This window comes from Dromiciops gliroides, chromosome 4 (assembly GCF_019393635.1).
Source record: "Dromiciops gliroides isolate mDroGli1 chromosome 4, mDroGli1.pri, whole genome shotgun sequence".
NCBI classification, from domain to species: Eukaryota; Metazoa; Chordata; class Mammalia; order Microbiotheria; family Microbiotheriidae; genus Dromiciops; species Dromiciops gliroides.
Window position 1 is genome coordinate 38194911 of NC_057864.1, and position 16351 is coordinate 38211261.

Consider the following 16351-nt stretch of genomic DNA (forward strand, 5'->3'; position numbering starts at 1 on the left):
AAAGTTTTAGGAAGATACAAAGCCAATGATTTGGCTGAGGCATCATTACCATAAGAATAATGTTATTTGGGGGCAGCTAGGTGGCACAGTGGATAAAGAACCGGCCCTGGATTCAGGAGGACCTGAGTTCAAATCCGGCCTCAGACACTTGACACTTACTAGCTGTGTGACCCTAGGCAAGTCACTTAACCCCCATTGCCCTGCAAAAACAAACAAACAAACAAAAAAGAGTAATAAAAGAATAATGGTATTTATTAGTAATGTTATGATAATAGCTAATAACAACATTTATACAGTGATTTAAGATTTGCAAAGCCCTTTACAAAGTTTATCTCATTTGAAGCTTACAACAACCCTGGGAGGTTTGTGCTAATATTATTGTTTCCATTTTACAGATGAGGAAACTGAGGCAAGAAGTGAAATGACTTGTCCAGGATCCCACAACTAGTAAGTAACTGAGGCCCTCTTCCTGACTCCATCCACTGCACCACCTAGCTGCCTTAGTGGCGGTTTAGCAGTACTATGGAAAGTGGGCTGGCCCTAGAGTCAGAAAGACTTAGGTGCAAGATTTTTTGTCTCTGGTACAAAGTCACTATGTAATCGTGGGCCAGCCACTTAATCACCCAGTGTCCCTGACAATTCTCTAAGTCAGTGTTTCTTGATGTGTGGTCCTATTTTCATAGTATTTTATACAGGGTTTTTAGTTTGCAAAGTGTAACCAGCAACATGAGCCAGTGGAAAGAACACTGACTCTTAAGTCAGAGGAACTAGGTTCAAATCCGGCCTCTGACACTTACCACTTGTGTGACCCTGGCTTCACTTCCCTGGGCCTCATTTTCCTCATCTGCAAGTTGATGAGGTTGGACCATGTAGGCCTATGATCCAATGACCTGGAGATGTTCCTAGAGCAAGTATTATGATTACCAGTTTAGAGATGGTTTTTGCTCACTGTTGCTCAATGAGTAATTGGCCTATCAGAGTTTTGAACCTAGGTCCTAACTGTGGGTATATTCATTTAAGGAGATGTTGATAAAGATTTCTTAAAAATTCTGCCTCCTGTAATATTCATATTCAAATATCGTAGCCTACTTCTTTCCACAGGCATGAGTAGAATGCTGAATTATCCTGGGCACAGAGAGGTTTTTTTCAGCATATGTATAAACCTGTCCTAGTTGAGGTTTTATTTTAAGCATTCCCATTAGCACCCTTTGCAATTTCATCCACACTCTGAATTCCAACATATAAAATATGCCCATGCACGTGAAAATTTCTGAGCATCCTTTCATGAGGCCCAGTATGATTTGGCAGAAGGGGAAAAAAGAAAGCAGTGAGGGTGGGTAAAAAAATGTGAGAGCCAACTGTCTTCAGGGTGTGGCGCTAGTTTCTAACAGCATCATCTTTTCAACTACTCAAGAGATCACTAATGGTCTGAACTATTGGACAACCATGAATACTTCCTCCCATTCCCAGGAATTTAGATTTAGATTCCAGGGCTTGGGGGTGGGGTGTCTATGGTGACTTATCTATCAGAGAGGTAGAAGCTGGCCTGGATTGCATGAGTATCTCTCTATTCATTGGGAATCAAAATCTCAGAGGTCACAAAGCTCCTAGAATGAACTATAACAGTGACCATCTGATAAATCACCAATGGTGGCCTTGAGTTATTTCAATGACATTTTTTTAATAAAGAGAACAGGAAATACCTTTCTTCTGTTGAATTCACAAGGGCAGGCCCTTTGGGGCTTCACAGGGTGGATGTCTCCTAGTTCCTGTTTCCATTTTAGAACATCTAGCTATATTTGGTAAGAGTCTGGGTTGTTTTGCATTTGGTTGTAAGAAGATAACCTGAAATCTCTGGACAAAGATGTAAAGCTAACATTTTTCCAGGAAGCAACAGGCTGATCTCTCAGCATTGGGTCTATAACATGGACTGTGGTTAGTTTCTGAATAATGTTTATATCACAAATCTGGGTGTTTACTTTATTGGTCTCGGGTATATACAGCCTCCCTGGAATACGTTGTGTGCTTGCTTGTCTGCTTTTAAATGAATAACAAGTTTTTGACTTAAAACGAGTGTGATTCTGGGAACTGTTTTCTATAGTAGCTTTGAAAATAATCCCTTGTCTAGAATAAATCAATGGAGAGGGGTTTAGATGTTTTTTTTTTTTTCTGCTAGGCCTCCAGAGAGCAGAAGTAGGAGCAGTGAGTGAAGGTTTCTAGGAAGCAAATTTAGGTTTGATGTAAGGAAGGATTTCCTAACGACTAGAAATAATCAAAAGCAGATTGGGTTTCCCCAGGAGGTAGTGGGCTCTGTCTCCCTGGAGGTCCTTTAGCAAGACTAGATGTAACCATCTGTTGAGTGTATTGTAAATGGTCTCTTATTCTGAAATGGGTTAGACTAGCTAGACTTTGAAGTCCCTTCTAAATCTGAAAATCAGTGAACAAGCCCATATATGAAGTGCCTTGTCTGGCAAAAACTAAAATGATATTAAGAAGTATCACAGTTTCAAGAACCATTCATAGATTGGATAAATCTTTATGGGACAGAGCTACCACCCACCTTTAAAAGAAATCTATCTTGGATGTGAATTTTATATCTTCATTGAATTACTACTTAATACATATCAAAAGGATTGATGAGGAAGTAGGTAGAGATACTTGCAGACAGGATCCAAAGTGGATTGACATGACACAGAGCGGGAAGTGTGGAGGGCATCCTTAGGGGTTTCAGTGGTTTGAATCTCAACTCTGCTATTTCCTACCTACATGACTTCAGACAAGTCACTTAACTCTTCTTAACTTCAGTTTCCTCATCTACAAAGCAATTGTGTTAGACTTGGTGACTTCTGAGTTGCCTTTCAGTTTTAAACCCTACAATTCTATACTCAAATCAATCCTTTGAAACTTTGTTATGTGAACATGGACAAGGCATCTCTGAGACTCATCTTCCTCTTTGTAGAGTTGGGATAATAATAAAGAGTTTTGTTCTTTAATGATACCTGTTGAACCTGCCCCAGTGTTGTGAATACTACTCTATATGAATAAAGAAATTTGATGATTCTAGTTTGTTTACTTCTGACACAAGCAAGCAAGAAAGCAGGTGGCCATTTTTAGTGGGCTAACCTGACAGACATTTTTTTACCTTTTATCGTTATCTGTGCAATAATAAATCTTGATGAATTAAAAAGTTTCATATATAAACCCATACTCCCAGAAAGAAGTAGTAAAGTCATTAATCAATGAGCAAGTACCTACTGTGTGCCAGTTACTGAGCTAAGTGCTCGCTGGCACTGTAGACAGAATGCTAAATGTGGAGTCAGAAAAACCTGCCTTCAAAGCCTACCCTGACACGTATAAAGTATGGTCATGAAGGTAGGTCATCTCTTGGAGCCTACCACTTTATCAATCATCAATATCTGATTTGTTAATGTTATAACATTCTAATGTTATTATGAACATGTGTCATTATTATATCATTTTAATGTTATAAAACACATATAATTATAACATTCTAATGTTATCATAAACATGTACCATTATTATAACATTTTAATGTCATAAACCATGTATCATTATCATATCATTCTAATGTTATCATAAACATGTATCATTATTATAACACTTTACTATTGTGTATTATTAGGATATTATAAAACATGTATCACTATAACATTCTATTGTTATAAAACATACATCATTATTTTATCATTCTACAATTATAAGACATGTATCACTATTAGAATATTAGAAAGCATGTGTAATTATAACAATATCTGATTTATTATATAACATTCTAATGTTATCATAAATGGATCATCATAACATTCTAATGTTATAAAACATGTATCATTATCCTATCATTATAATGGTATCATAAACATGTATCATTATTAAAACAGTCCACTATCATAAGATATATTAGAATATTATCATGTAACAGGTATCATTATCATAATGTTCTAAACAAGTATCATTCTTATAACATTCTAATATTATCATAAACACGTATTTTTATAACGTTCTAATGTTACCATAAAACATGCGTTGTTATTATAACATCCTACTATTATAAGATGTATCCTTGTTATAATGTTATTAGAAACCATGTATCATTATTATAACATCATTATTAGAATCTTATTATAAAACATTCATTAAACACCCTTCATATTCTAGCCTCTGTGCTTGTCATGAAAACTACAAAAACCTGTTGTTACGTTTACATTCTCTGGAAGGAAGCGAGACATTGACACGTAAGTATAAATAAGGCAAATGAATGGACTCATAACATAGGGACAGTATTTGTGCTACTCTGAGGCTTTCATGAGATAATGAATGTATGGTTCATTGCAAACTGTAAAGCCTACAAATGTCAGTAGTATTGTTATTGTTATTACTAGTTAGTGTTATCGATATACCGATACTGCCCTGGAAGGTATAATTTATCGAATGATACTTTATGTGAATTAGAAGGTAAGAATTTCATTACTAAAACAATATTCAGCCAATCAATAATTAGATAGCTTTGCCAAGCTTTTATTTAATAAACTTAATAATAATAATAATAATAGACCTTTACTTAATGCTTTAATGTTTGGAAATCATTTTACATACATTATTTCACTGGTATTCACAACACCCCAGTGAGGCAAGTTCAACAAGAGCAAAACTTTGTATTACTATCCCAGGAGAGGAAACTGAGTATTAGAGAGGCTAAGGGGCTTATGCTCATGGTCACATAGCTAAGCTTCAGAGGCCTATTTGAACCAGTTTTCCTAAGCAAATCCAGCACTCTGTTCACTATACTGCCTTGTCTCTTTACCTTAACTGACTTTAAAAATAAATCCTGAAAGTACTGCAATATTTCTATTTTTACAGATGGAAACATCGAGGTCCAGGGAACAACCTTGACTTGTTCAATAAATGCTCACCCAGAAATGGGAACAGAAGTCTAGCAGTCCAAGTTATGGTCTTAGAAAGGACTCCTTGTTGGCAAGGAAGGCATCAATCATTAAGTCCATTTTTATCAGATGATTTGGGCAGAAATAAAATTCAAAGCTTCTATTATTTATCTTCCCAATGGATACTGCTTCCTTCTGTAAGCATTTTAGGTAGTTTTCCTTTCCTTAGTAATTCCATATTCATTTTGACTTTATTCACTTATCCTTCTTGGTTCCATTATTCATGTAGAGGGATTGGCATTACATCTAATACAGTATGAATTGGCAAAAGACCATTCGCACCATTAAATGTTCCTTGCCTTTATATTATGAATATAGTATAATATACGACCCCCAATATACCACTGGGGCCACCCGTAAAGAAGACATGATTTGTTGTTCCCTCTGCAGCTTCATTCTAATAGGACAAGTGTGCAAATGCCCACATTCTAGTCCAAATTAGCCATTGACAACATTTGTTGGTTTGCATAAACAAGCTCCAGAACTACAAGAAAAATGACGGGAACTTGTCTGCTGGGCTGGAACACACCACAAAGGAGAAGACAATGTCAGTAAATACTTGGACAGGACAACACTGGCATAACCCTGGGGCAAAGGCAAAAAGAACCAATGGTAACTGTGCACACGTTCGGCTGATCGTTGCCATTGTCAATGCTTGCCCTTCATGAACATCTGCCTGCCTCCCAGCTGTCTGAAAAGAGGGGAAGAAAGGGGAGGCAAAGAGGCTTAGCGTTCCCACTTCCATGTTCCTCACTTTTACCCCATGGAACTAGTTAGTAAAAGTGAAGGGAAAGGTAAGGAACCTCATCCCTGCATCTCTAATACAACAAGCAAGTATTAAGGTACTTTTTACTAAGAGCTGGGAATAAAAAACCAAAAATAAAATAGTCTCTACCCTCAGAAAACATATATGCTATTAGATAATTTGAAGACTGAGAGAAAATTGAAAAGCTAGTAGGGCTCAGGAAAGGCTAATTGAATTTATTATCTCCCTGAACTGCAGAGAACTTTTCTTTTTAACATCTTTATTTCATACAATGGTCTCTCATTTAAGCAAAGTCAAAACATCAGTGTCACCTCTAAGTCCTGTCTCTCCCTTGCCCTCCCATGCCCAGTTATTACTATTTGATGATTATGATATTAGCTAATATTTACATAATGCTTACTATGTGCCAGGCACTGTGCTAACTGCTTTACAATTACTATCTTACTTGATCCTCACAACAACCTTGGGAGGTAGGAACTATTATTATCCCCATTTTACAGATGAAGAAACTGAAGCAGACAAAGATTAAGTGACTTGCTCTGGGTCAGACAGCTAGTGAGTGTCTGAAGTCAGATTTGAAATCAGGTCTTAGAAAGGTGGCATGGTATAGTGGAAAGAACACTGAATTTGAAATATGGAAGACCAAGGTTCAAATCCTACATCAAATATTAATTAGTCGGGTGACTAAAATTAAATTTTAGGTTTGTAATAATGTACATCACACATATGATTTTATCAACCTTGGAAGGCAAGTACTGTTGTTATCCCCAATTTGCAGATGAGGAAACTGAAACAAGAAGTTAAGTGACCAGTCCAAGGTCACAAAGCTAGTAAGTATCTGCGACCAGATTCAAACTCAGGTCTTTTTGTCTGCAAGTCCAATGCTCTTATCTACTGTGCCTCCTAGCTTTCCTGGCAGAATTATTGTGAGCATTTAATAAGAGAATGTACAATTAAACACTTGGCGAAGTTTAGAATTCTTATATTGTTGCCTGTCTGTTTTCAGAAGAGGACTGATGACATCATAGGGTGATATCTTGACTTGTGAATGAGTTGGGTTTCAGTGGAGTGGCACAAAGCCCTCTTTCCTCTTCTCTTTCTCTTTCTCCTCTCCTTCTCTCACTCTCTCTTCCAGAGTCATCAAAGCCCAGTGGCAAGACCAAAGCTAGGATAACTGGCGATGGCCTGGGATGCAGCGGATGACCGTGGCATCTTCAGTCCCTTGACCAAGCTCTACACACTTCATAGAACCTCCTTCAACCGCCTTTCAAGGCCATTGGAACTGATTGTTCCCATGTGCCCATACCTCCAGGGGAGGTCTTCACATGCTTGGGGTAGACATCCCTAACTCACTGATGGATTTGAGGTCCGTTAGTTACCATCAACTTGGTTTAGCCCATCCATGGACAGTTTTACCGGGATGTGGCCACTGCACATGCTACAGCTTCTTGGAGCCACAGGTGAGAGTCGGGTGAAGGTGGACACCAAGGGTGGATGAGCTGCCCTGAAAAGTGATCAGTGAACCCTCGCGCCAAAGGTGCTAGTTCTCCGTGAACACCCGATACACCCCGAGTGCTTATAGAGATGTTAGGTGGCAGCAGCACTGGCACCAGAGACCGTTTCTCTTGTTTTATAAGAGGCAACACTGCAGAGTGGAGAGAGAGCTGCTCTAGGAGATAGGCCCATCAGGGCTCTACCACATACTGGTCATGGGGCCCTGGGCAAGTCACTGACCTTCTCAGGGCCCTAGGGCACTTTCTGAGAGTTAGTTTCAGAAAAGAGGCTGACCTAGATTGGTGAAGGGCAATGTCCCAGTGTCCCCCAGGTTCAGCCCCTAGCTCACAAGCCCCATCCCCACTGTCCATCACAATACCTTTTATCCAGTAGGTCCCTGAATTTAGCTTTGGAGAGTGTGCTCCATACTACAAGTGCTGCCATATGACCTAAGGGACTTACACAGCCTGCCTATGTCAATGGGGATAATCAGAATATGTCCTAATGAGGCCACATTTGCAAGGGACACTTGAATGTACTCCTGGACCTAAGGGAGATCTGTCCTCTAAATCAATGCTTCGAACCTCAAATAGAACTGGGCCCATACAGAAGGATCCCTGAGGGCACAGACCGACTTATTTTATTTTATTTTTTGCAGGGCATCGAGGGTTAAGTGACTTGCCCAGGGTCACACAGCTAGTAAGTGTCAAGTGTCTGAGGCCAGATTTGAACTCAGGTCCTCCTGAATCCAGGGCTGGTGCTCTATCCACTGTGCCACCTATCTGCCCTGCAACTTATTTTAAAATGTAACCCTATTCACATTTTATTGTCTTTTTATTTATTTTGTTAAACATTTTTCCAATTAAATTTTAATGTGGGGGCAGCTAGATGGCACAGTGGATAGAGCACCAGCCCTGGATTCAGGAGGACCTGAGTTCAAATCTGGCCTCAGACACTTAACACTGACTAGCTGTGTGACCCTGGGCAAGTCACTTAACCCCAATTGCCTCACACAAAAAAAATTTAATGTGGTTCTGTGACAGTGTGGGATGTTGAGGGAAGCAGCTGCCTCCTCTTTGACAGTTGTTTTCAGTCATGTCCGACTCTTTGTTGACCCCATTTGGGGTTTTCTTGGCAACCACACTGGACTGGTTTGCCATTTCCTTCTCCAGCTTATTTTACAGATGAAGAAACTGAGGCAAACAAAGTTAAGTGATATGCCCAGGGTCACCCAGCTAATAAGTGTCTGAGGCCAGGTTTGAACTCATGAAAATGAGTCTTTCCTGTTTCCAGGCCTGTCAATCTATCCACTGTGTCAGCTAGCTGACCTCGTGTTTGACACCTCTACTGTAAAGGATACCCAGTAACTACTATTTTTCTAGGTAATCTCCTTGAATTTCACAGTATTTTCCCCAAAACTAGTTCTTTCTTATTTATAAGGTTTCTACAGTCTCCCCAGGCTCCATTTCACCCTCTCATAGGAAATGCAAACACTAGGGAGACTTGGAAAGATCCCTGGACTTGGATAAGTGAGACTTACTTTTTAATCCAAACTTTCCCCTAACAACCCCTTGACCTTGAACAAATCACTCAACCATCTCTGGGCCTCCGTCTCCTCATTTGTAAAAGGAGAGATCTGGATGAGATGACTGCTAAGATTGTTTTTAAATAAAAATTTCTACGACCCTGTCACATCTTAAGCTAGTTCTGTCCGTGTCACATATCTCCTGGTGGAGCAATATAGTAACAAAGGTATTTACAGGTGGTGCTGTTAGCACATGAATGGTGTGTAAGCTCTTGGAGGGCAGAGACTGCTCCTTTTTTTGTCTTTGTATTTCTTTTCTTTTTCTTTCTTTTTTTTTTTTTTAGTGAGGCAATTGGGGTTAAGTGACTTGCCCAGGGTCACACAGCTAGTAAGTGTTAAGTGTCTGAATCGTCTTTGTATTTCATGAGCACCTAACAAGGCCCAGGGATGCACTGGCACCCAAGGAATATTCAGCGATTCTGAGAAAGGCCTTTCTCCCACTGCCATCCCTCTATGGAGGTGTGGTAAAGGCGAGGGACCAGAGACTCTGATGCTGATTCGCTGTGTGACCATGAGTAAGTGATTTAACCTCTCTGATGTTTCTTCATTTGTACAATGGCGGCATGGGGGGTGGGGGGTGGGAGGGTGGAGGTGTGTGTGTGGGTGTTGATTATATGGCCTCCCAGGTCCTTTTGAGCTTTGCATCTGTAATCCTAGGATGAATGGGAGGACAAGGACACAAGGCCCATGGTTATAAAGAGTGGACAGGAGTTAATCTGTTGCCAGAGAAAGTGTCTATACATTGATGAGGTCACAGAACCATTTGAGTGTGGAAGCGCTCGAGTTAGTACTGTGATAGTATAATGTAGAAGGCTAATTTAAAAGTTTGGACTTAAAATTGACATTAGACAGAAAGGCATTCATCTGAGAAGCATAAAAAGAGAGATATTGGAGCACCAGGGTGGCACAGTGGATAGAACACTGGCCCTTAAGACAGGGGGACCTGAGTTCAAATTCAGCCTCAAACACTTACTAGTTGTATGACCCTGGGCAAGTCACTTAATCGTGATTGCATTCAGAAATAAAGAAAAGAAAAACATCCCATTTGAAGAAGGTAGTGTGGCATAGGAGGAAGTAAGTGAATATGAAGTCAGTCAATGAGACCTTGGACAAGTCAAGTCATTTAACTGTCCCAGGCCTTCACTCCGCACTAACAGAATGGGGTGGTCAGGGTGGTTGGACCAGATGGCATCTGAGGTTGTTCCCAGTTCTAAATTTATGATCTTATGACCCTGTGGCCTAAATTCAAGAAGTGAATTACTTTAATTTCATCGTCCAACAATTCTTAAGATCAGGGGCATTTTTGATATTTTCTTAAAAAACAAGACCAAAAACCCTGCTCAGCTATCAATCAATGCCTTTTAGTTTCAGCGAAAACTTAGAAGAACATTTATTAACAATCTCAGCGCCAGAGCTCCGAGGAAGCTCATCACAAAAAGCTCAGCTCCCTGCCATGCAACAAATAGGAATTGTGTGAAGAGCAAGAGCTAAAAGACATGTGTAAAATACAACTGAAGCGATTCTTTGAAATGGTTTCTTTTCATTTGAGAGAAACATGGGGAGATGCAAGATGAAAGAAGCAGAAACCAAAGAATAACCTACACAAATGACAGGAACTATGTGAGTGAAGGATGACTAAAAGTAAATGAAAAACTAACAATGATCCTGGAGAGCAGATAATGAATCATACCTCTCTTCCTTGTAGTCAGTCAACTAGCATTAAGCTCCTACTATGTGCTAAGCACTGGAAATAGAGAGTAAGGCGAGCAGAATAGCCCCTGCTTCCAAGGACGTCACTCACAGTCCAAGGAGGGGGATAACATGACAACAACTATTTGCAAACAAAACACATACAAGATAATTAGGGTGTAGTCTGAGAGGGGAGGTGCTAACTTGAAGGAGCACTTAGAAAGCCTTCTTGCAGCAGGTAGGAATTTAGCTGAGACTCAAAGAAAGCCAGGGAAATCGGGAGCTGTAGATAAGAGGGGAGAGCAGCCCAGGCAGGGGGCACAGCCAGTGAAAACACCCAGCCAGGAGATAGAGACTGGTATGTGAAGGGCAGCAGGAAGGTCAGTGTCACCAAGAAAGCAGAGTACTTGGAGGGGAGTGAGCAGAGAAGAGGGAGAATTTCTAAGGTTCAGTGCTATCACTTCATTGTGGGTTGTGGTCACTGCAGTGAGTTTTTGCTTAAATGTATTTGTTACAAGAAAGGGCTCAATTTTGAGGGAGGGAGAGTGGTGGAAAGAGAGATAATGACATATAAGAATATAAGGCATGGACACGACTTATTTAAAAGAAAAGAAAAGAAAAGGTTTCCTTTGCTCCAAGTCTCCCACCCCCGGACTGATGCTAAGGTTTTATTTACTTACTTGTAAGGTACAGCCAAACACACCGATCATTAGCATGACTACAGAGAGATATTCTGTAAACACATCCCACCAAGGTTTGAGTACTCGGAATGCAGGCTGCTGTTCAGAAAATTGCCTGAATTCCGTTACTGGAATCATGATTCTGAAAAAGAAGGAGAAGTACAGATGAGTTTAACCAGGAAATCCGTTTGCAACTAGGTAAGGAAAGCAGAGCGCCTGTGCTTTCAAATTGTGGTGCTGGAAAAGACTTCTGAGAGTCCCTTGACATCGAGGAGGTCATATCAGTCAATACTTAAAGATATTAATTCAGACTATTCACTGAAAGGTCAAATGCTGAAGCCTGCATACTTTGGCCACATAATTCGAAGACAGGACTCTTTGGGAAAGACTACTGTTGGGAAAAACTGAAGAGGAAAAGGAGATAGCAGAGGATGAGATGGATAGTGTCATGAAAGCAACAAACATGAACTTGGAGAGACTGCAAGAGACAGTGAAGGATAGAAGGGCCTGGGGTCCATGGGATCATGAAGAGTTGGATACAATGAACAACAACAAATAGGTAAATTTGATGTTTTTCATACATTAGCAATGAAAATTAAGCTTTGCAAAGGTCACATTTGTATACTATGTAGATTCAATTTAAATTTACCTTTATTTAACACCTACTTTGTATAAGACATGCACAGCTAGACTATTTAATTTTCTGCTGAATTTGGTCACACAGACCTACTGTTCAAAATCAGGTGGCAGGTAGGTACTATGATTTCTTTGGTATGGGGAATTCCTGGAAATAAAACTTTTACTAATACAGTCCTACAAGCTCTGGTCTTATCTAGCTTGGAAACTGAGAAGTTGTTCAAAAATATTCAATAATGTTATTACAAAAGTAAAAACATTAGGCAATAATTGCTGACATCTATGAAGTCCCTTTGTGGTAAACATAGTGCTTTATAAACATTAGCTTATTTGGCCTTTACAAACACCTGGAATAAGGCGAGTACTACATGTCTTATTATCTTCATTTTGTAAATGAGGACACGGGTTGTTAATGGTCCCACTGCTATTGAGTTTCAGGGCCAAAGATTTGAACTCAGGTCTCTCTCAATTTCCCAGCACACTGTTCTTTCCACATTACCTAAGGCATCATTCCATTTGGGCCTATGAAGACTTATTATTGGTTTTTTGATTAAAATATTTTTTCAGTAAACAAAAATCAATTTTCTCTCCCGCCACCGATAATCTCTCTCATTCATAGACTTAGAAATCTACCCATATCCACCCTGACCTCAAGAAGCACTTGTGTTTTCCTATAACCTCTAAGATGGAAAACAACCTCTTATTTTCAAATTTAAATAAAGCTTCTCACTGTCTTGACTCCAGCCTCCCTTTCCAAGCTTATTTCACATCATTTGCCTTCATGCAGTATTGGGCTGACAAAAGTGGAAAACTTACATTTTATGTTCAGTCTCTAGACTTTTTACAAGCTTGTCCTCAGACCTAGAATGTGTTCTCTCTCTTCCCACATCTTAGAATCCTTATTAAGGCTCAATTCCTCACCTTCATAATACTTATATTTATCTGGTATACATTTTGTATACAAACTTAACCCTGTTTGCCTCAGTTTCCTCATCTGTAAAATGAGCTGGAGAAAGAAATGGTAAACCGCTCCAGTATCTTTGCCAAGAAAACCCCAATAGAGGGTCATGAAGATTCGGACCTGACTGAGTCGACTGAACAATAATAACAATGAAATACATTTTGTATTGACATATCTGTGTCAATTTTTGTTTCCCTTTGATAGATTATAAGTTCCTTGAGGGTAGGTACTATCTGTTATGATATTTGTGACCTTGGGCAGCCAGCACTTAGAGCTTTGGGAAAAAAACCACTTTTTTTGAATGAATGAATGAGTCAACTGGACATTATTGATACTGTTCAACAGTCATATCAAATTCCAATTGAAATTGATTTAAGAAACCACAAATTATTGTTGCATTGTGTTTTTTATTTCATTATACATTTCCCAATCACACTTTAATTTGGTTCAGGCCCCACTTAGGTGTTTTGTATGGGCAAAGTTTGATACCTCTGCTGTCTGGCATACATTGTGCTGCGTTAGACACTGAGAAATAGAAATCCGAATCAATAAGCATTTATCAGGTACCTACTGTGTCCCAGGCACTGTACTGAGTGCTGGCAAGACAAAGGAAGTCAAAAGATGGTCCTCAAGGAGCTCACAATCTAACGAGGGAGACAACACATAGAAACTGAAAAGGGGAAGGGACGGGAGGTTCCCTCAGGTTGGGGGGAGGGAGCAGAGATGAAGTCAGCATGGGAAGTGATCTATGGAAGTGACTTTCAGAATTGATTTCATTTGGTAGAATGAAATATTAGCTACTTTATGCTCTTGTAATTTTACAGGCTTGGGAATTCCCTCCCCAGATCCACATAGCATCCTCCCAACAACTGAGCTGCCTCCCACAGCTGTGCAATGCTCTCCATCCTCACTTCCACTGCTTAGAAGCCTTACTTCCTTCAAGACGCAGCTCAAGTATCACCTTGTATATCGAGGGTTCTTAACCTTCAGATTGTAAACTCGATTTTAAAAACATAATTGTTTTCCATTGCAATTATTTGTATTTCATTTTATGCATTTAAAAACACTATTCTGAGAAGGGATCCATAGGCTTCAACAGACTGCCAAAAAAGAGGTTACATATAAGTCTTTCCTGATTCCCCCAGTTGCTAGTATCTTCCTTCACCCCTTCCTAACTTTCCTCATCTGCAAAGCACGGTCTCTCCCTAGGTGATTTCAAATCTATGATCCGATACTACGACCCTTTCATTTTTTGGTATCTAGTCTATATTTATTTATTTGTGTACACATTATCTCTCCAAATAGACTGTTGAGGGCAAGGACTGGTTCATTTTTTGTGTTTGTAATCACAATGCCTAAGTACATAGTAGGTACATAACAAATGCTTGTTGACTGATTTCTTTGAGAGTTCTATAGTGTCCTTTTAAACCTTTTATTTATTTTGTTTCTCGTCTGTACATATTTGTTTATGGACTTGTTTTTCCTGATAAAATATAGCCTCTTTGAGGGAAGGCTTTAATTTTTATCTGTGTATCCAGGATCTAGTACAGTGCCTTGTATACAGAAGCTTATTGATTGATTGCTCTTTTGAGAGTGGCTCTGGACAAAATATTTATCATGCTGTGACCAACCTGGTGATGAGTTTTTCCTAATTTACCTAGCCTGGTCCTTACATGGTTTACATTATAAGCCCACACTTGCCTTTCTAGCCCCCTTTCCAGGGAGTTTACCCTCCCTCTGGCTGAGTCTTCAATAATCCATGGTAAAAATTCCATGCCATCACTAGGCATCAAAGTAGGGCTTCGGGGAGGGGCTCTTAGAAAGGAGGGGGGTCTCTCAAACAAAAGGAATTCAAAAGTATATGCTTCTTTAAGATCAATGAGAATGATGCATTTCATCTACTCTTTCTCTGTCCCCATTAAGCTTTTCCAGAGAGGAAATGAAACACATTTCCTTTTTCAGTCTGAAACGTTTGTCACTGCAAAATGTCATTACGTACATGCAGCTTATTTTCTTCCGTTAAGCATAACAAAGCCCAGTCTCCCATTGGTAAACAAGTAATAACATTTTGTTACAGAAACTTGAAAGAGCTGAGGTCATTGTTTTAGCTCTTTCCCCACACAGCTCTACTTTATACACTACCTTGTCACTAAGACTTTCGCCCCCTTTTGGCCCAGTTTCTACACATAACTTTCTGTCACTAATGCTAATGCTACATAGATTGTAGGGCTTCTTCAAGGTGGGGGTGCAATTCACCTGGGCCTATTGCCTCTCTGCACTTCTACCTTAACCATAAATGATTTTCTGTATCCATTTTTGAGAAGTTTTCTGTGTTTTGCTGGGGGCCAGTGATATTATGCAACTGGGTAGTGGAGTGGGTATAGTGCTGATCTTGGGGTCAGAAAGACCTGAGTTTGAATTCTGCCTCTAACATTTATTATCTGTGTGAAGCTTGGAGAAATCACTTAACCATTCTCAGCCTCAGTTTCTCATCTGTAAAGTGGAATTAATAATAACACCTACCTTACAGGGTTGTTGTGAGATAACATATGTAAAGTGCTTTGCAAACCTTAAAGAAGTGTGTATATGTTATTGTTGTTATAGCTCAGTCTTATACATATAGGTCAAGGCACCAGCAGGTAACCAATTTCTTAATGAAAGTTATCCATGGCTTAAGTAGTCACTTACAGAAAACAAAATAGAATTTAGAGGAACAATCTATGGGTATGAGTAACTGCGCTTCCTTAGGTGAGATGCCCAAACATACAGAGATTTCTTCTAGACTAGGTAAGGCAGGTCTTTTTCATCTCTTTCGGGGCAGGGAAGGCAACTGGGATACTGAGATCAAATGGGTGACTTTATATTTAATCCTACTGACTTTCTCCAGATAGGAGAGCATGATGCATGCGCCAGAACAGCTTGTAATATGGTTACTGTCAGACCACAGAGCACATGGATAACTTGAGATATGTTTGTAACCTGTGGAGGAGTGTCAGGTTGGGGAAGCCTGTGAATGCTAGGGAAGGCGTATGCTCTTTTATCAGGAGCCAACAAAGATGTACTGAAGACTTTAGAGCAGAAGTAATTAGATCTATAAATCTATAAATAAATTAGGTCTATAAATATAACATAATCATGTATATTATATATAAAATATATAACATAATTATATAAATATAAGATAATTAGATCTATAAAATAAGACAAATTCTTTCAGCAGAGGTCACGAAGGACAGACTGAAGGATGCAGGGAATAGAGGCTGGAGGGCTTTTAAAGAAGCATTTGCAAAAGTCTAGGCAGGTAGTAATGAGACTTCATCTAATGATGTAATGTGGCTGGCAGTGGGAAGAGAGACAAAGGAACAGATGTGAGGCTGCAGATGGGATCGATGGGATCTGATTGGATGATGTTGTGTTTTTGTCTTTCATTTTCAAAGAGGACCGATGACATCAGGAGGGTGATGTCTTGACTTGCACCTTAAAGAAGAACCCAAGATTGGGGACAAAGAGATAATGTGATACAGTGGGGAAAAAAAATCACTGGATTTGGAACCAAAGATTATGGGTTCAAATTTCAGC

The 16351-nt window shown here is 39.5% G+C and overlaps 1 protein-coding gene across 1 annotated transcript in view; it reads right to left on the reverse strand.

Annotated features, from left to right (window-relative positions):
- Nucleotides 1–16351, reverse strand: part of LRRC8C (leucine rich repeat containing 8 VRAC subunit C) — a 100548-nt gene that overhangs the window by 26264 nt on the left and 57933 nt on the right. Inside the window, exon 2 of the mRNA XM_043962638.1 lies at nucleotides 11176–11317. Coding sequence (XP_043818573.1) covers nucleotides 11176–11313 — 138 coding nt within the window. The 5' untranslated portion in view covers nucleotides 11314–11317. The remainder of the gene's footprint in view (nucleotides 1–11175; nucleotides 11318–16351) is intronic.